Here is a 19,840-nt window from a genome sequence, read left to right on the forward strand (position 1 = left end):
ATCTCAGTTAAAAAAAAGTCTTGACCTCAGTATCAGTGACCTCAACATCAGCAACGCTAGCAACACATGTAAAGCTGCATCCTGGAGACATCGCTATCTTCGTGCCGATACAACCACCAGGCAGGCACAGATAGCACTGTAAAGTGTAGGTGGGGAGAGCAAATAAGCAAATTAAACACCAGACAAAATCATTGTGCTCAAAAATGCCCTCTGAAAGAAAACGGGGCTCTTAAGTGCTGTCCACGAAGGTGTGGAGGGGTAAGAGTTGCTTTGTGCAGGTTTTTCCAGTCAGTATTCCCTCATGAAAATAAGCAGCGGGGCACCACATGTGGTAACAGCAGTTCTGACCCCGAAGCTCGTCTCAGTACCGTGGTTTTGCATATGGCTGGGCAGCGAAAACTTCTTGTTTTTAGCAGAGCTCCTGTGTAGTTACAGAATTAAGTTAGACTGAGGGGAAGGGGGACCTTCAGGGCACTGCTGCCCGTGCCGCACATCCCTGAGGGAAGGAGTACAGTACGCATGCAAAGAGGGGAAATCATCCCCCGTTACGCTCACACCTTCCCAATTAAAAACAAGTCCGTAAGTCGTGCAGGCAGGTGAGGGGCTCGCGGGTGCTCTGGTGAAGCCCCCGCCAACCCTCCCCGTTTGGAGGGGGCACAAAACGCCGCTTCTCCAGCACCGAGGTGCCGCCGGGCCAGCCTCTGCCCCTGCCTCCGCCGGAAGGGCACCGCTGTGCCGCGGCCCCGGGTCCCGTCCGCTGCCGTCCCGTCCCGCCGGGCCTCGGGCACGTGTCCGCCCTCCTCCGCCCGCGCCCCTTAAAGCCGGCGGGGCCGCGGCCCGGCGGGACGGCGCTGCGCAGCCCCGGCCGCTCGGGAGGCGGTGCCGCCTCTCTCCCTCCCTGCCGCCCGTTCGCGCCGCGGGCCGCCCATGGAGATCTCCCTCAAGTACCTGCCCGGCGGCCGGGCCGCCGCTAGCGGGTGAGCAGGGCGGGGAGGCGGCGGGGCTGGGAGGCGGCGGGGCTGGGGTGGGGAGCGGCGGCGGTGGAGGGCAGCCGCCGAGGGCAGCCCCCGAGCTGGGCTGCGGGAGGTCGGTCCCGGCTGCGGGGCGCGGAGCGGCAGGTAACGGGCAAGTAACGCCGCGGTGTCGGCTCCCCCGGGCACAGCTCGCTCGTGCCGGTACCCCCGGGGCCGTGCCGGGGTGCAGCCGCCCCCCTGCCGTGCCCCGAGCTGGGGGCTCAGAGCCGCGCGATGCTCACAGCGTGCGGCCCCCGCTGACCGCTCAGAGCGCTCTAACCACCGCTCTTCACGTTTATTTCCTAATATTTTGGTTAGAAGTCGCAGTTCTGCAATTTAACGCCATTGATTTGAATGGTACTTTGCATCTATTCTATAAATTAACGGGTTAGAAAGCAATTGCTGTGTATCACCTGTTGCTGAGGGCGTTATTTCTTAAATATCACACCAGAGCACTCCTGCCTGTTGGTTGCTGGAAGCAGAAGCCCAACAGTGATGCAGGCTTGAGTCTCACCTCTTTTGTAAATCAAAATGTGCGCTGCTTTCCGTGGCGGAATTTCCTGCCAAGAGTTTCTGCAGCTGGTCAGTGGAGGAAGCTGAAGGCATCACTGAAGATGATCCCTCGCTGTGGAGATAAGCGAGGGTTGTGTAGAAGTGAAAGTACTGTTATTAGTCAACTCCTAGCTGCTAGAGTAGCTGTACAGGCTTGAGAGGCAACTTTGGAACAAACCACCGTGATTTCCAAGGTATGTCCTCGAATATCTGAGGAAATAGTCTTTCTCAGAAAGCTTGCTGTTTGGTTTAACATCTGCCCTTTCAGGTATGATTTACTTGAAGTTTAAGGGAGGATTTTGCTTATATCTTGGAGTGCTTTTTTACGTCATACTTCTATGCTTTAAATATCAATCAGATCCAGCTTAAGCCTGCTCTGTGTCCTCTTCCTTTCCCTGCTCCTGTTCGTTTTGGTCTGGGGGCAGATCGTGTTCGTTGTGTGCCACACAAGCGCTTCTGCCTGTTCGTGAGCAGCTGGGACAGGAGAAGCTCTTTTCTGGGGTGTCAGTGCTGGGTTGGAAAGCACACATCTCTCCTTCCTTAGAGGCTGCTCACAGTTATAATTATACTTTTCTGTTAGATTTGTTTGGTTTTTCCAACTTTATATCTTATACTGGGCTAACTTTAATCACATTTGTTTTTTTTTTCTTAAAAATCCAAGTAGAGTTGTATTTTACAAGTTTTCTTTTTAAAAACATTCCTGTGTTTTCCATGTCTCAAAACCAAAATCAGCCCCCCCACCCTTCTCTTTGTGAATGATTGATTTAATGTGTAATAAAGATAACCTTTGAGATTCTGATGCTAAAATAGCTTTTTCACTTCCTCTTATGGAGGAATGGCACTGGGCTGCCTTTGCGTTTAGCTCTCGCTTCTCCTGTTTGCCTGCCCTAGCAAGCCAAACGCACCTCGTGGTCTACGGTTCGGGCAGAAATACCTGCACTCCTCGGACAGGTGGGGACAGAAGTAAGGCTGAATCTGAAAACTTGGAATTGGTGGCTTTGGTTTTGACCTTGAGAAAATTTCCATTACAAATTTGGAAGGTGGGAGCAGTTCTGTGGGTGGTTAACGGGACTGATAATCAGCTGGTGTAGCTGTTTCAGATGTGCTCGCTCCCCCTTAACAACTGGAGGGGGGAAAAAAGTTACAGGCTTGGTTCTGACCTTTGTCTGAGGCAGGGAAACTGACAACTGCAGCACCGGAGAACGAGGTTAGAAAGACTGAGAGAAGGGGACAGCTTCCAGTGCCCTGTTCAGCTGAGAGGGAGCAACTTTCAGTGGTTTAAGACATCTACAACAGCAGTCCTCTGTGCTTGTTCTTCTAGCGTTTAATGTATTATTTTTTTTCCTCAAATATTTAAATGTCTACGACTTTAGCCCTTAAAGAGATGTGTTCATGAGGGCAGTGCGCTCTGAAGCCTGGGTTGTTTAGTCTTAAAGACACCTTTTTTTGGTGGTGGAATGTGGGTTGTTCAGTGAAGTGTTAACAGTGGCCTCTTCTTGTTTCAAAGCTTCAGTTTTAAGAAACAGATAAAACTAGACCTGTTATTGCTATTACAGGTCCTATTTAACAACTGTTTCCTGAGAAATAGCTGTTTAATTATGTTATGGCTGAGTGATTTTAATTGTGATCATATGTTAATATTTCTTAAATTCTACTGTTTAAAAAGAAATTGCAGACCTTTTATGTCATGATCTGAGGTGAAAATGCAATATGAGGGAATCATTTGCTGAAGTGTTCTGTTGGGTTCTAATTAACATTGTTTATATGGCAGAAATATGATGGCTCAGTCAGATTTAGACCTAAAAGAGACAGCGCTAAAAGAGGATTTGAAATTTTACTTCATGAACCCATGTGAAAAATACAGAGCAAGACGTCAGATACCATGGAAACTGGCTTTGCAGATTTTGAAGATACTTATGGTGACTACACAGGTAATCTTTCCTCTGTTTTTACTTTTTAAAAAGCAATGATATGCTGGAGAATGAGGTCTGTGGTCTTGCTCTCTGCCATCTCTGGGTATTCTTCATTGGCTTTGACTTTCTGCTTCAGTCCAGAAAGAAAAAAAATACTGTGAAAGCTGTATGTTGAAGGGGAAGAATAACAAATTAAATTACAAAAGCCTCCTAGAGGTTTTGCGGCAGTGTTTGACCAGATAATTTGTTGTTGCTAAGATAGCACTTTAAAGAAATTACTCATCTCTTCCTCTAAATCCAACACCATCTTAAGAAGTGCTCGTGCCACAGTGCTGCTGCATGTTCTGCTTCCTGCTGCATTCAAATATCACTGTTTCACTGGCTCATGTCAAAAGTGGCGCTCCTCAAAATCTAGTCAGTACCTTCAAATCTATGTGTTCAGCGTGAAAATGCTAGGCAGTCTGTCTGCTGATGCAGGGGATGACCAGGCTGCGGGAATCAGACGTTCCCCTTGCTTCTGTCACCAAGTGATGCCTTTCAAACAGCCTGTGGAGAGCTGGGCAGGTAGGAGCAGGAGGCTGTTAAACACACTGCTGTCATGGTGTGGCTGGTTACCTGACTATCAACTGGCAAATGCTGACTGGCAAGTCCCTCCACAGCCCTCTGTGAGCAGAAGGGTGCTCTGCTGCTTTGCTTTCTAAGGCCACAAGACTTCCTGGATCGATTCCTAAGGCTTCTTACAAGTCGACCTTGGGCCTTGCTCTGACACCTGCCAGGTAGTCAGCAAGGGAAGGAAAACAAACTGAACGATCAGGACAGTCTTGAATAGGAGCTAATACCAGGTAGACGGATTCTTGTAAGTGTCTGTATATTTCACAGATCTCAAATGATGTCCTGGAAGTTGTTTAAGCCTTCTTGTAGCTGCTACTGCCTCATGTCAGCCTATTACTAGGGCTCCTGTGGCAGCTCCTTAGGTGTGACGTAGCAGCTGGACATCTGTGCCTTACTGAGAAGCAGAAGAGGCATCTGTCCCAGCATGGGGAATAAGTTTTACTCCAACTCTGTGCAGAAATCCCCTAGGGAATCCCGTGAGGAAATCCTGCTGTTTGATTTCTCTGTATTGCAGTTGGAAGACCCCTGTGGGTTTGTTGTTCTTGTTTTTGTTTTTTGTTCTTCCAGAGCTCCTAACTAGAGTGCTGCGGACTCATTTGTAGCATAGTTAACAATTTTGTAGCCAACTGAAGATGTAATTGATTTAAAACTTGGCTAGAAGCATGAATATCTTTAATCTAAAGATAGTGCATAACAAGCACAGCTGGTACCTCCTTTTTCTTTGTTCTGGCTGCAGTTTTGCTGTGCAACCAAGAAGTCTTTCTCCATATTTAGAGGAAAAAGTACTGCTGCATGTATCCTTTTAGCCTAGCCCACATCTAAGCAATTACTGCCTAGGACAAACAATGAAGTGTGCCAGTGAAGGGGAAAAAGTAGGTATGCTTTCCAGCTTCCATTGTTTTCAGTGAAGGCACCTGAATCTTGGTGGAGCCTGCCTGTTTGCCTTGGGGGACTTCTAAGTTTGTGGTTCCCCTGCAGCTTCACCCTCTTACTAGTTCCCTGCTTCTACCAGTTTCTTGCAGGGCTTGGAAACTCAACGCAGTAATGAGCCAGTTTCACATTTACTATTAGTAAACAGTTGAAGCCTGTGGGGTTAGCTATTAGGGGCCTGGGATATGCTCCAGCTATGATGTTCATGAAGAAACTCTTGCTGCTTGATTTCAGCATCTAGACTCCTTTTGTATTTTCCATGGTGGTGGGCATGGGACATCCATGCAGTAGGTCAGCATGTATCCTGAGAAGTAATTCTGCTGTCTGCGGCTGCTGCTTGTTACAGCCTCCTTAAGCAGCACCTGGGGCACCAGGTGATGCTTTTCATTGCCCTGGGGTCCCACATAGCTTTGCTGCAGCCCTGTGCCATGCCAAGGACCTGCTGGAATTTGTCCCATAGCAAAGCAGGGTGTTTTGGGGGTAGTGGTCTGTGCTGTTAGGTGAGCTCTTCTGTCCTTTGCACCCTCCACAAATTTTTTGTCAAATTTAAGTTAGAGCTGCAGGTTGTGGGTATGTAAAAGGCAGCAGTGACCTAGCTTTTTGTGTACTTGTTGCACTGTAAGTTTTGGAATCAAGAGAAAGCTTTAATTTGCTGTTTCTTTTGCCATGCATGTGGTATTCATGCCATATATCTTGACTTTAGTAGTCTTGTGGTATTTACTAGCATTGTAAACAGGCAGTACTCTGCTTGTATTATAGCAGGATTGCAGTAACAGCCACCTCTCTATTTTGTATTTTTTGTACTTCAAGGCTGTTCCCAAAATGTTGCTGCTTGAACAGTACTCAAAACTCTAACTTCTGTTTCTCTTGTCAGCTTATCTTCTTTGGTTTGAGTAACCAGCTGGTGGTCTCATTCAAAGAGGAAAACACTGTTGCTTTTAAGCACCTATTCCTGAAAGGCTATTCTGGTGTTGATGAAGATGACTACAGCTGCAGCATATATACACAGCAGGATGCTTACGATAGTATTTTCTATGTTATTAATCAGGTAAGTGCATTTGTTTATAATGAAGTGTTGAAGCTGAATATAGAGCTAATAGACCTCTGCTAAGCCTCTATTTTTCTGTCTCTACTTGAATTTCAACTTTGATATTTTAGTGAATCCACTTAGGTGGGATGTTCTGAAGCTTGTCTGTAGATGTCTGCATTTTTGTCTCCTGGAGATAAATCCAAGACAAGTTTTATTCAGTTAGTGGATAGTACTGAAATCCAGAAAACCTAAAAAGAATCAGTCATCTCGCATGAACTGGAACCTTTGTTTAGGTCTTGCTTTGAAGAGCCATGGGTATGAGTATACCTATGTGTGGTATTCAAAAAATTCTGTGCTTACAGCTATACTGAATTGCAGCTTTGTAGTGAGTGCCAGAGGCCTCAAAATGGGGAATACGGTACTCCCAGGAATGTAGGGGCACTGGCCCTGGCTAGGGAGGGCATTTTATGGAACCTCCCCTTTATAATTGAGGGAGGAGGGTGAATAAATCTAGAATGAAAATTCAGTACGTATTTTTATATTTAATTTTAATACATTCAGAAGCCATGAGATGAAAGAGGTTGTGTGTGTCTAAAATGGGACATTGTCTTTGTTCAGAAATGGTGATAGGCCCAGGAACAGTTCAGGCGGGATGAACAGCAAGTGGCTTTAAACCGCCTCTCCCCTCCCCGGACCTTGGGACGTTGGTTCTGACACAGAGCAGTGCTACCCACTGCTAGCTGTGCCCAGCAGCATCTGGGGGTGCTATGGTGTGAGGCCATGCCTGCTCTTTAACTGCGTGCTTGTGCTGGGGCTGGATGCTTCTCAGACATCTCTACACTACATACAGTAGAGCCCTCAGCAGGTCAAACACATTTCTACTGTGCTGGGCAAGGTCAAGAGTCTGGCTGCTAAAATGAGTGCTGAAGTAGTTTTCTCCGTCTTCCTTCTGAGTTCTCAATATTGCTACTATTTCTGCTCAAAAACATTCTTTTTCTTCCTTGCTCGCTTTCTCTTTCCTTCTTTTGTAGGCACTAATGCTGAGGTGAAGTCCAGATAGAAGACAGTAGAGAAATAATAGCTTATATCCTCAAGAATGAGCCAATGTGTGATACAGGCATCAGAAAAAGGTCTCTTCATAAAATGTCTGTTGTATAAATGTAGACGTATTGTTTAAGAAGCATAAATTTGTGTAACCTGGGTGCTGGTGCTGAGCTGGGTTGGCACATGGGCTTGTTACTGAGCGGCTCTGCTGTTGGGCAGCTGAGAGGTACTGCAGGAGCTGTGTCCCAGGTGCCAGCATCACCAATGCACATCTGCAAGGTGTGACTGCATGGTCAGAGCATATATCTGGCTTCCAGCCTGGGGGCTGCGTGGGAGGCAGGTCAGGATAGGATCAGCCTTGAAACAGAGTTTTTTTCAGTGGATCCATGCATGGAGAATGCTTAACTTGACATTCATTATTGGCTTGCATTTCTGGCCCTTGTTTTTAAGCACATATGAAGAAGCTAGCGCAGTGACGCTTTCCAGGTGACTTGCACTGTATTTAAAGTAAGTGGAAACTGAAGTGCCTTCACAGGCACTCTTTGAGTTGCCTCTGTACTTGTGTAGAGCAGACAGGTTAAATTACTTTTGGACACTGCCCAAGCTTGTGTGTGTGCTCTGTGGTTGCTAGCTGTACAGCGGATACGTGGCTTTGCTCTCCTGTAGTCGCTTTGATTTTGCTCTTGGGGTAGGTTTTATGGACAAAGATAAAATCTGTGTCTTGGACTGTCTGTACTTTCAACCTAAACCTCTTCATGGAGGCAGTAATAATTTGGGTACACTTACCTTCTGCCTGCTGTGAGATGATTGCTTTAGGGGAGGGTTTGCTATAGAAGAAGAGTGGAAATTCGAGAATCACTTACGAGTCGTTCCAGGCCTTAACACTAAACCCGTAAGAGCTCATGCAAGTCCTAAACTTCTTGTTGTGCTTTTAACCAACATCTAAGTTCAAGACAGAAGGTTTAATTTATACAGCCCAGGATTTTTTTAAACTTGTGCTGAATTTTAAACCAAAGATCTTAAAGTTTCAAGTGGTTTGAAAACTAACACCTTCATGAGTTAAATACATAAGATATCCCTGGAGTGTGTGTGGTTAGTAGCAGGACTGCATTGAAGTCCCTGCCATGCATCTCATTAAAGCTTGTCTGCTGGCTTGCTGAACAGCACACAGGTAATCATTTGCTGGCAGCCCAGTAGGTGTGGGGCACCTAGTCACTGTGTAACCAGGATGTCAAGCACTACTCATTAGTGGCCAGCAGCCGGCTTAGCTTGCCATGAGATGCCCCAAAATCTTTACTTTCACATAGTGTGCAAGTTGAGAGGAGGTTTTTTTTTTTTTTTTAAATGCAAAAGTTGTATTGACGCAAGTAACTCTGAGACAGCAAGCTACTGTCTCTTGCAGAAAGAGGAGCGTCTCTGTTAACTTCTAGTTCTGTTTTGCTTTTATACTAGTACAAACAATTAAAGAACATATCCTTGGGGACGCTTGGTTATGAACACGATGGATCAGGTTTAAAAATTTGTAAACAACAGTACAAGAAAGGTGCAATGCTTCCTTCCAATGACACACTGAACATAGACATTTCTACTGAAACAGGTATGGTACTGTTGTACTAAAAACTATTTTGAACTGTGGAGTATTTAAATTCTAATGCTAAATCAGTAAAGTTTAATACTTACGGCTTTTTTGTGTGGTGTGCATGTTTTTTTTTGCCCCTTTCCCTCTTGCTTACCTACCTAAAAATGACAACTGTGTAGACTATAGGAAGCCATTCAGCTGCTGTCATCAGTGGGTTGTTTCTTTTTTTTTTTTTCATCTCTATTCCGTGCAGAAAGTTCAAATGCATATTTCTGAATGCTGTAAGGCTGTGACTTCAGTAGGTGGGTGTCCTTACCACCTGTCAGACCAGAGACCTGGCTGCAGCTTCTCCACAGCTGCTTACGTAATCCCATAGCTGGGGCTCTGTATGAATATTTGCTTGATTAGGACTTATGATTGAACCTAATCATCTGAATTTTATGGTGCTTTATATATGAAATTTTTAGCATTTTCTTTTCCTCTTCTCTTTGCAGAATGTATCCTTTTAAAGCCACAGGAGCTGGCCAGTAAAAAGGCTGAACTGAAGTTGAACTCTTCATTCTTCAATCTTGAATTTTATAGGTAAAGTAGTGTGAGATTTGGTTTTGCATTTTTCTTCACTTTTTCATATGGATATGATGGGTTTGGATTTGTATGGTTTCTATGCTTTGTGCATGCATGTATTTGTGTGTATATTTATACACTTTTTAAAACATTCAGGCTTATACAGGTTGAAATCTCCTTCAAGCTGAAAGGCATTGCCCTACAAACAATCCATGCCCGTGAATTGCCTGACTGCTATGCATTTCAAAATACTGTAAGTGACTATGGGGTATGGCATTTCCAACACTGTATATATAACAAGAGCTTAAGGGCCCACAGACATCATCCTTGTATATAGACTGGAAGGGAAAAGCAGTTGAGTCCTGGCCCTTACCCCTTCTTACCAAAGGTTCCTGAAATTGTTTCCATGGGCCAATGTTGTTTCCAGCTGCTAACTTCATAGCCTAAGAAGGAGGTAAGTAATTGTTAGCCTACTAAAGGTTAAACTTGAAGTTTGGCTTCTTGGAATACTGCTTTTTATGCTATAAGATACACGTTCTCAGACTATTTCTACACCACTGTTTATGGTGACAGCTTTCTTAAGGCTTACCTGAATAACAAATACTGATGCATATTATGTCAAAGCAGTTACCAAAATTTGTTTTATAAATAAATTTTTGTTGGTCTTGATTTTGATATACTTTTGTGTTTCCAGATCACTTTCAATAATAGAGCTCACAGTGGAAAAATCAAAATCTATTTTGATAGTGATACTGATATTCAAGAATGCAAAGACTGGCACATACTTGGCTCTGGTGAGTGTAGCACACGCTTCTGCACAATGGCAGTGTTGCACATCTCCTCCTGTCATTTCACCTGCTCTGTAAGAGTCTGTCTAACAAGACTTTCCCTGTCCTGTTCATCCTACCCACTCCTTGCACTTATAACAAAAAGCTGTGCCTGATGTAACTCATTACCTCTTTGTAATTACGTGTTTGGGAAATAATCCCCTTTTACAGAAGAGATTGAGGTAACATAGGCATCTCTGTAATCTCTGTATACTGGTGTGTGTGTTAGCAGTAGGCTCTATCTGGAAGGAGGGTGGGTGTTTCTCTTAGAGATTTTAATTGTTCTACTGACCTGAGATTGCTCAAACAATTCCAGTTCATGCACTAACAATGGTAAATTCCCAACTCAATCCTTTTTACAGCTTTCAAAAGTGTTTCTTTATGAGCAGTTGAAGCATGCTATTTCTGAAAGAGTTTAGAGTTGTTGTTTTTTCCACTGATAAATTCCATGATGTGCATAAGCAGGGCATGTTATCTACTTTTTTTTCTATTATTAAGGCTTCATCTAATGGTTGAGGATTGTGTACTAAAGACTCCTTTGCAGGAATAGTCACTGTACTGAACAGCATGTGACTATTTCTGTATGTCGACTTGCTGTAAAGGACTGTGGCGGAGTAATAGTTACGTGTCCTATATAGGATCTCAATTAATGATGATGTTAAATAGCCTGCCTTTGGCCAAAGCCAACTTTTCTCTGATAATAGCATGTGGTACTGATATTAGAGAGAGATCTTAGTGTGTTCTGAATAACCACAAAGTGTTCTGGCTTGCATCTATTTACAATAATTTCTTGGTGTCTGTATTTCAGCTAGCTGTTCTTGAGTAGTCTATTTACATGTAATAACCAGCTGAGGGACCATGTGTAATTTTGCAATAAAGCTGAAGTGCTGTTTACAATGGTAAAGAGTGTTTTACTGTATTTCATATAGTTAAAAAATACATGTTGTGATAGGGACAATTAATGATAAAACATCTGTTTTGGGGTTTACAGGATGGCTTCTAAATCTGTGCATGAAAAGAATACAATGCAAAAGTCAAACAAGTTTCTGATTGCAGGTCAGGGAATGAGAAAGGACGTGGGATTTTTGTGGTTAGTTTTTAAGTGAATACAGATGTTGACTCATATCAACATCACTTCTTTTACCCTGTGTAGTGGTAACACTGGAGCGCAGATGTAGATGATGGAGAGATGAACCTAGTGGAATAAGGGGACACTGTATTAATATTTCTGTTTTTGTTTTAATTTTGAAAAACTCAAGCATGCTTGTAATTCTTGATACCCATGTAATTCTCTGGTCAATTGTACTCAAGACGTACTTTCTCAAAAATGAGTAGTTTCATACATCCTTTCTTCACGGGGTAAGAGTTTAAATGCAATATATCTGACTATTTTGTAACAGTATGTGCTCAAAAAGATGTGAAGACTAACTCTTTTTCCTTTCCCTGGCTTTTTACAGTTCTCCAGAAAAACAGTCAGTATATTCTGGTTTTTGATGGATTTGTCATCTTAAGTTGCTTAGCATCTCTTATCCTCTGCACACGATCCATTGTTCTTGCCTTGAGGCTACAAAAAGTAAGCACAGAACTCATAATCTCAATGTTTATTTTGTCTTTATCATGTCCGATGCTGGTTTTGTGAAGTGGGATGTTTTGAAATACTGGCTGGCAAATCACTTCCAAGGATGTTGTTCTCTTGCTATATCTATTGCTAGAAAGGATGTGTAAGTGTCTGTGATGAACAGTTGCTGGCAGAAAGGGGTTTTACTTCTGGTTGTATTGTACTGTAATATGAAACATTTCATTTTATCTCTTGAGGGCGCTAAGAGGGCACTTTTTTGGGTGTGTGTCCAGGACTTACTGTTGTTCAGGATCTTATACAAAACAAACAAACAAAACCATCAAAACCTCCACAAACAAAATAATACTTCTGAGTCTTTGTGCTGTTAACAGCCAACACATCATACACCTTCAAAGTATGAATTCTCCTTCAGTGACTTCAGAGCAGAAGTCCCATACAGGTCATGTTGTAAATTAATACTTTAATGAACATCCCTCGAAGCCAACAATAACTGGAGAACAGAAAGCATAGCATATATTTTAATTCTGGCTATTTGTTGGTATTTCTGAGACTGGAACTGACCTTCTCAGTTCTTCCTTCTCCCTCTGCTATCCCTGGTCAGCCTGCTGTCAGATTCCTCTTGGTTACCTTCCTTTGCAGACTCTGAGACTGACTGCATCTCGAGCTGCTTGTGGAGCCTTGTGTAAGCAGACTTGGTTCTTCAGGGCCAAAGGCTGATACAGAGACACAAGCTGGGCCCTGAGGCGTAACAGTCTGTAACAATTAATTGGCGCAGACTCTGTAAGCATATGGCTTATGGGAGCTGGAAAATAAGTGCAGGATATGTATGATATGAAAGCACAGATACTTGTTTACCTTATTCAGTATATCCTTTTTGTAGCTTTTTGTCCTCACCCTTGTGCGGTTTAAGAATTCAGCGGAGGTGTTATCAAACTGCTGTCATGGGTATGGACGCTGTCACTTCTTTATGAGCCAAAAGAACAAGTGAGAGCAGATACACCATGTGGGGTGCAGGAGGTGGTATTGTTGGCTCTGTCAGAAGGGCGAGCTCTTGCCTTACAGCCATGTTTGAGTTGTAGTTATCAATTATTCATCATTCCTGTTGTGGATGGATAGGAACCTCTTGTGAAGGCAGTTGACAAGGGGATAACAAGACATGGCTAGGTTAGTGGGGATCACTTAAGAAGTCAGCTGTTCTATGGGAACTTGGTTTTCACTGGTCTAAATTCTTTTTCTTTACGTTTATTTCTCTTGCTGTTGCCAATAACTTCTAGGCTATTATTCCAGCAAAACAATGGGAAATGTGGGTATATGGATCTTGAGCATTACTACAGTACTAGGGCATCTGTACATATTTTTCATCTAAGGTGATCTGTAACTAAACATATAAATGCTTGTCAACAGAGATTTGTGAACTTCTTCTTGGAGAAATATAAACGTCATGTCTGTCATGCTGATCGCCTGGAGTTCATAAATGGATGGTATGTCCTAGTAATTATCAGTGATGTGATGACAATCATTGGGTCAATCCTAAAAATGGAAATAAAAGCCAAGGTGAGAGTTTAATGCTTCAGGTAAAGTACTAGTCTTGTTACAATCAGGTGTAATGTGTTTTAACTTGGGGACAAATGAAAGTGAGCTACAATAGTTAATAGTTATCTTGTTTGCTTCTTGCTAGTTCTTATTTCTCTTATGTCGTTGTCCTCTGTACTGGAACACAGGCAGCTGCCCGAGACATTGTGCATTTGTTCCCCCTTGAGGCTTATTTTGTACATCACATCAAACTTCTGGGCTTGCTCTTCTTTCTGAGCACCGCTCTTATGCGTGGTGGTGGGATTTTTGCATTCATCAAAAAGGACACGTATGCATCATCTATTTAAATGAAGGCTGTGCTGGGCTATTCTTGCTAATAATTGCTTTCAGTCCCCCTTTCCCTGGTGTCATTCATTAAGACCTTGTAAGCTGTTTAAACATCTAATTTCCACAGTGCTAAGTCCCCTAATCCCTGGTTTAGAACCTGTGGGTAGACAGTTCCTAACTAAAATCCCTGGGTTATGTTATTCCTGTAAGTAGTGGTAGTGCATGTTGCACTGGGAAGTCAAGAGTCATCCCCTTGGATAAAACAGGGGCCTCAATGGCTCCAGGGGCTGGAAAAATAGCTGTTACAGCTTGCTGTCCCAGCCTGCCCAAACTACAGGCAAAACCGGTGTCAACTGCTAGTCCTTGACCTCCTCGTCTGGGTTTGCTGAAATCAATGTGTTTTGTCCAGCTGGCAGCTCTTACTGGTTTGGTTTTCTTTTTTTTTTTTTTTAATTTCAGTAGAGCTGTGTGTCAACGATTTGTATGTTCACAAAACTTTGTATTCTGGGAAAAGCAGAATAGGTGGTGTGCTGCTGCTGCTTCATGTGTACTAATGTTCAAAGGGCAAAGGCACAGAGTGGTTTGCAGAGGAAGCACTTGCCAATGTCCAGTTGTATTGTGAGGTTGGGGGAGATGAGGGTGGGAAATTGTGATCTAAATGAGTATCTAACACTTACTGTCACCAGTTCTAACTATCTGCTCAAGCAGAATGCAAGTAGAATTGGTTACAAACGTCGTTGGTAGTGAAAACCGTGTTCCACTTCAGACAGCTGGCAACCTGTTCAAAGCTGTTAATGCTTGTAGCACAGACAGGGCTGCGGTCCCGAGGCTAACTTGTTTAAATGATGGCTCCCATGATACTAAATAGTGAATGAAAGCTTGTTGGCCTGACAATGGTGTATGTTAACTCTTTCATTAAAAAAAATAAATAAATTTGGAGATATCTCCAATCTGCTCTTAGAACTATATAGTAACTGAAGTAAGGGCTTTAGTTCTTCCAGGCTTTGTGAAAAACTTCAAAAATATCAGCATAGATGTGCTTCTATTTGCAGCACTAGTGCGTTTGGGTCGTCTTGCTAAACAAGTGCAGCACACTATGGTCTGATTTTTGTGATGTAGCAATATCTTTTGGATATCAGACTGTCCTGCCTTGTTTGTTGACCTGCTGAAACTTGATCAGCTCTCAAACTGACATAATTCTTGCTTGGTAACCTGACCACTTGCTCTCTTTGGATCCCTTAGAATCTTACAAGCTATGATGTCTGCAGCATTTTACTTGGAACATCAACTTTATTTGTGTGGGTTGGAGTCATCAGATACCTGGGATACTTTCAAACCTACAATGTAAGGCTGGAATCAAATATTCAACAATTATAATATATATTTACGTCTGTCACTCCTAATCAGGTCTCTGTTTAATGTGTGACCCCTTTTCCTTTCCTCCATGCTTTTTTGTAGGTGCTCATTTTAACTATGCAAGCATCATTGCCCAAAGTGCTAAGGTTTTGTTGTTGTGCTGGGATGATTTATCTTGGCTATACTTTCTGTGGCTGGATTGTATTGGGACCTTACCACGAAAAGGTATGTCAGCAGTGTTACTCCTTTTCTGGTTAACTGTGTAACTGTCTGTGTGTAGCTCCCAGTTATGAATTTAGGACTCATTTCTGGTATTTTTTTTTGTTGTTGTTTAAAAGCTCCAACACAGAAGAACATGGGAGCACTTCTCCTTCCACGTACACTTCTTGTCACCTGCTTCTTTTAACAAAATAACTCAATTCTCGCTTTCTCTGAGCGGTACTGCCCTGAAAGCTGGGGGTCTGGGTGGGTTCCGTTCGGCTGGGGCTAGAGGTGCCTTGCGCTGTTCTCTGTCGCCCTCTTCTGGCAGTTCCGGTGCAACTGGAGTGAAGTTCCCTGTTAGCGTGTCTGGGCATCACACCCAGACTGTTTCCCAAATCTTTTCCTTGCCATGTAGCTTCAGCCACTAAATCTTAACTCAGATGGGTGGATGAGTGGTTGTCTTCTCTGTTTACTTGGCTTTGTCTGGGTATGTTGTGGTTTCTTTTATTATGCTTTGTTTGCGTACGCTTGATATCAAAATGTTTGCCTGGTGTGTTTCTCTTCTCAGGAACCTGTGTACAGAAGTAAAGCTTTATATATTGCAATATGGACACAAAAAACATCTAAGTTTTGTTTTCTTTTCATAGTGGATGCTTTATCTGACTGTTTGGGGGAAGGAAAGCAGGTTCCTGATGTCATAAATTCTGAATGCCCGTTCACGGATAACAAATGACTTCTTGTGCTTGATTTCTGATTACACACCCTATATATAGTAACGAAGATGCATGCTGCAGTGCTGGCTTTAGCTTTTGTTACCCCCAGGGCTTGGATTCATCAAACTTAAAACTCTCTCCTCTGAAGTGTATGTGTTCAGTCTGCATATATTTTAAACTGAGGACAGTGCATTTCTCAGAGATGCTATATGCTGTGAGACCTGTTGTCATGGCAGCTAAATTCTTTGTAAGAAGCACAACATGAATACTGTTCCCTGAAATCTTCCCTGCAATCCTTGTAGCAAGTGCGCTAATGATCTGAGCAGAAGGAAATGTAGTCAACAATGTGCTTATCTATTTCCATGTTAATTCGTGCTAATATTACAGATCGATATCGGGGAAACAACTGTAGTTCTGTAGGAGTTTTTGTCACTGTCGCTATTTCTGAACACTTCCCCTGTGCCCCACGGGAAGGCAGCGTGGCGCTGTACAGAGCATGTGGAGCCCAGTGCTGGGCTGGCAGCCTGCTCCCTGCACTGGGAGAGGGAAGAGCCTTCCCTGCTGGGCAAGGTACAGAGGAGAGAGGTCCTTATTCTCAGATATTTTGAAAAACCTTAGTTGGAAAACATAACTATGCTGTTTTTTTTCTTTATTTCCCTGCAGGTCTAGAATAGCTTAAAATTTAAGAACTTAAATTTTATGCAGTGGTCACTTATTGACAACAGAAATGTAAGAAGATCTATTATCACAAAATAGACCTGTGATGCTCAACAGGCGAAAGAGCCAATGTAAAATGCTCAGAACTGAGTAGAAATACAAGCATGGCTACTACTGATACGTATGTTTCAGGTTTAATGTGCAGGAAAAAAATGAAGGATGGTAGTGCTTCGGTTTGCTCTTTCTGCTAAGAGTAAAGCTCTAAGGGGAGGAAATATTTGTCTTGTAGTTACACTTGTCACATTCCCTTTAATCTGGATGAGTGATTGAAATTCTAATAGTATTTGTACTTGTTATTTTCTAGTTTGAAGATCTGAACACAGTGGCTGAGTGTCTGTTTTCTTTGGTCAACGGTGATGATATGTTTGCAACATTTGCTCAGATCCAGCAGAAAAGCACGTTGGTGTGGGTGTTCAGTCGGTTATATCTGTATTCCTTCATTAGTCTGTTTATATACATGATCCTCAGCCTTTTTATTGCACTCATCACCGACTCCTATGACACCATAAAGGTAAAACATTAGTATTCCGTTGCACTTCTAACCAGTTCTGTATTTATTCTTGTTCATCGCTCAACACCATAATATCTGGTACTAATTATGATGACTGACTGGAATATTAAAATCTTGTATGCTGAACTAGTGTTTTGGAGAGCATTTCCTCTGCATGGCAATGCTGAATGTCCACACTGGGGCCTTGGGAATCCAGTATTGCTGTTCCTACTGAAAATGAACCCAGGGCAATTGCAGTGAGCACAGCAGCTAACTGGAACAAGGGAGGATCAGTGCAAGCATGATTCACGCCTGCTTGCTCGTTCTTGCAGTCAGTCAACTAGATGTAAAAGAATCTGGACAATATGAATTTTATGTCACTTTTAGTTTGCTCTGGTCCCACTACATCTATGGTGTTTCTGGGATGGGATTGTATTTTTTTTCTTATAGCAACATTGAATGAAACAAATCATTAAATATTTTTTTTGACTTTTGTACTCTAGAGGAGACTTGAAAACACTTAATGCCCAGTAATTTCTGATGTTTTGTAGTAACATGCTTTATTTTTCAGAAATACCAGCAAAGTGGGTTTCCAGTAACAGATCTACATGAATTTCTAAAAGACTGTGGCAATGTGTGTTATAGAAAAGAACAGGCTTCCATGCCATCCATCTGTTGCTGTAGAAGGTTAGTAGGGTGTTTGTTGCTGGTGAGTGTTATTCTCAGAAGTATACCAGTTAGCTTCTCACTGCAAAGTGGAGCTTCACAAATGTTGGAGCACCCAGAATTCTGTCCATGGATTACTTGAGCTCTGTTATCCCTCTTGTGTTTTACTTGGTGTTAGATTTTTAGTCTGCTTGTAGTGAAGGGGAGCTTTTCTAAGTTTAAACACATCTTAAGGGTTTTGCTCATGTAGAAGTTACCATGCAGAAACTGGTGGAAGTTGACAGAAGGATGGCAAAATATAATGTGGAGCTGCCAAGAAGTCAAGAGAAAATTATGTCTCTGCAACTTAGGGTTGAAGTCTTCTGTTTCTAAATAGCTTTTCCACTAGGCTGCAGGAAGTAGTAGACATCAAGAGGATGTGATTCAGCAAGGGACCTGTACTTAATTCCACAGCTATGTTGTATCTGTGAGGCCAACCAGTCCAATATAATCTGTCACGATACCAGAAACTTTTCTAAATGTCTGGTTGCCACTAAATTCAAACCTTTGGAGATCCAAGCTGTGGTCCTTCTTAAGCTGGTCATGGTGAGGTATGAAGATCTCATCTGGTGCTTATCTGGTTTGGAATTCTAAGAATAGAATCCTGTTTCTGAGGAAACCTAACTCACCTCTGAGTGAGTGACTGAAGATAGGAGGCTTCTTGTCACTGTCACTAGGCAGTCAAGGAGTATTTGTGCTTGTGCACAGAATGATTGTGGGCACAGGGCAAGGAAGCAAAGGCTATGGGAGAAGGAATAGTGCTGAATGTGAATTCCTTTTCAGTCCCAACTGGTGTAACGAATCCTTCTTATATACTGAGGCTTTTGTGAAATGCAACCTTATACTTTTGTTGTACTCTGGCAGAAAAAAAACTTAGCCAAAAAGGAGCCAGTGAGATAATGATGGGCAGGTATCCCAGCAGTTGCTGTGGGCACTTTTTCATAAGAAAGCCAGCTAGGTACAGCTTCAGGTTTCACATCTGAGTTACCATGCAAGCTAAGAGATTCTTGTCTGCTTGAGCATAATAAATATATTATGTTGTAATATCCTGCAGAGTGGGGTGAGGACAGAAGCTTGCTAGCTGGAGTGCAAATCTATAGGTCTTGTTACTAAAACAGTTTCTGCTCAATTGTCTCAGTGCAGGTGTGGAGAACTGTATAATGAAATGGGAGAGCATGGGGCAGAACGATCAAAATTCATCATAGTTTTATATTGCTTCCTATTCCTTACTGAATGAAAAATACTAAACTTTTCTTTTGCAGGCAACAAAGTGATGACAACTTAATACTCATTAATTGACAATTCTGCATTGAAATTCACCACTAATGTATGCAAAGAAAACATAGTTGTATGGAGAATAATAATTCTCCAAATTGCAACGAAACCCACTATCTGGACCTGCCTCGTTGTGAACAGACTAATTGTACCTAATTAAGGTGTTGGGGGAAGAAAAGCTGCTAATGTGACCTCAGCTGGCTGACCAGGAAAAGAGCCCAGCTTGGTCTGGAGAAGAGCTGTGAAGAACTGTGTTCTTGCCCCAAGTTTTGTCACGTTAAAGAAGGCTGATCCTTGAGAAGTGTCTGTGGGAGCTCTGTTTGCTAATCACCTCCAGGAGGAAGAAAACGGGTGCTGAACCAGCAGGTCGTCTTAATAAGAAATACAAGAATGATATTTAAAAATAATTCCACAGTAAAAGCAAAAACACGTGCACAAAAATAAATAAAATTAGAGTATTACAGCTATTAGCAAGGAAAAGGGAGGAGGCTTTAATTTCACTTCAAGTGATGCATTTAGCATTGAGACTAACTTCTACTTGGCACAATTTGTTTTCTTGGAATAAATTTATGTAAAACTGCGGAGCTGCAAAAAGTGCAAAATAATTGCTGTTCTCCTTCTTGTGTATCAGTTTTAACATAAACCTTTTTTAGATCATTTTTCTGTTTGACAGCTTTACTATAAACAAAAGCAATTTGTTACCCTTTTTTGGTTGTGAGTCTTCTCTATTATGCTCACACTATTTGATGTGTATATTGTGTCCAAATTAAACTTACTGCTTTACCTATAGGTAAATGCTTTTTTGCATAGTTGGAAACTTCCATGGCAAGCATAATGTAAGGAATGATGAAAAGACTTCAATTTTTTCTCTCTACAGGCA

General features: G+C 42.5%; 1 protein-coding gene and 1 long non-coding RNA gene across 4 annotated transcripts; both read left to right on the forward strand.

Moving 5' to 3' along the window:
* The first annotated feature begins 739 nt into the window (after positions 1-739).
* Positions 740-19,661, forward strand: MCOLN2 (mucolipin 2). Of its 3 annotated transcripts, none has more exons than XM_035333636.1 (14): positions 740-977; positions 3,337-3,496; positions 5,895-6,068; positions 8,547-8,691; positions 9,168-9,255; positions 9,394-9,490; positions 9,932-10,031; positions 11,522-11,637; positions 13,048-13,197; positions 14,746-14,847; positions 14,962-15,084; positions 16,795-17,001; positions 17,552-17,667; positions 18,948-19,661. In XM_035333636.1, exons 1-14 carry the CDS (start codon positions 928-930, stop codon positions 18,982-18,984), a joined length of 1,665 nt encoding a protein of 554 aa, XP_035189527.1. In that variant the 5' UTR covers positions 740-927; the 3' UTR covers positions 18,985-19,661. The 3 variants fall into 3 exon arrangements, with proteins under 3 accessions (XP_035189527.1, XP_035189529.1, XP_035189528.1); XM_035333638.1 differs by lacking the exon at positions 740-977 and adding an exon at positions 1,397-1,759; XM_035333637.1 differs by lacking the exon at positions 740-977 and adding an exon at positions 2,190-2,516.
* On the forward strand, positions 6,862-7,929 carry LOC118170980. The gene is made up of 2 exons (XR_004752977.1): positions 6,862-6,978; positions 7,082-7,929. It is a non-coding gene; the product is annotated as an uncharacterized LOC118170980 (long non-coding RNA).
* Positions 19,662-19,840: the final 179 nt, after the last annotated feature.

Source organism: Oxyura jamaicensis, chromosome 8, assembly GCF_011077185.1.
Source record: "Oxyura jamaicensis isolate SHBP4307 breed ruddy duck chromosome 8, BPBGC_Ojam_1.0, whole genome shotgun sequence".
Taxonomy (NCBI): domain Eukaryota; kingdom Metazoa; phylum Chordata; class Aves; order Anseriformes; family Anatidae; genus Oxyura; species Oxyura jamaicensis.

What these genes read in the sequence shown, in the direction of transcription:
- MCOLN2 (XM_035333636.1), top strand. Translation starts at nt 928, where the DNA reads ATGGAGATCTCCCTCAAGTACCTGCCCGGCGGCCGGGCCGCCGCTAGC. An exon ending in TTTTCTATGTTATTAATCAG is followed by an intron (nt 6,069 to 8,546) that starts GTAAGTGCATTT and finishes CTTTTATACTAG; the next exon opens with TACAAACAATTAAAGAACAT. An exon ending in TGGGACCTTACCACGAAAAG is followed by an intron (nt 15,085 to 16,794) that starts GTATGTCAGCAG and finishes GTTATTTTCTAG; the next exon opens with TTTGAAGATCTGAACACAGT.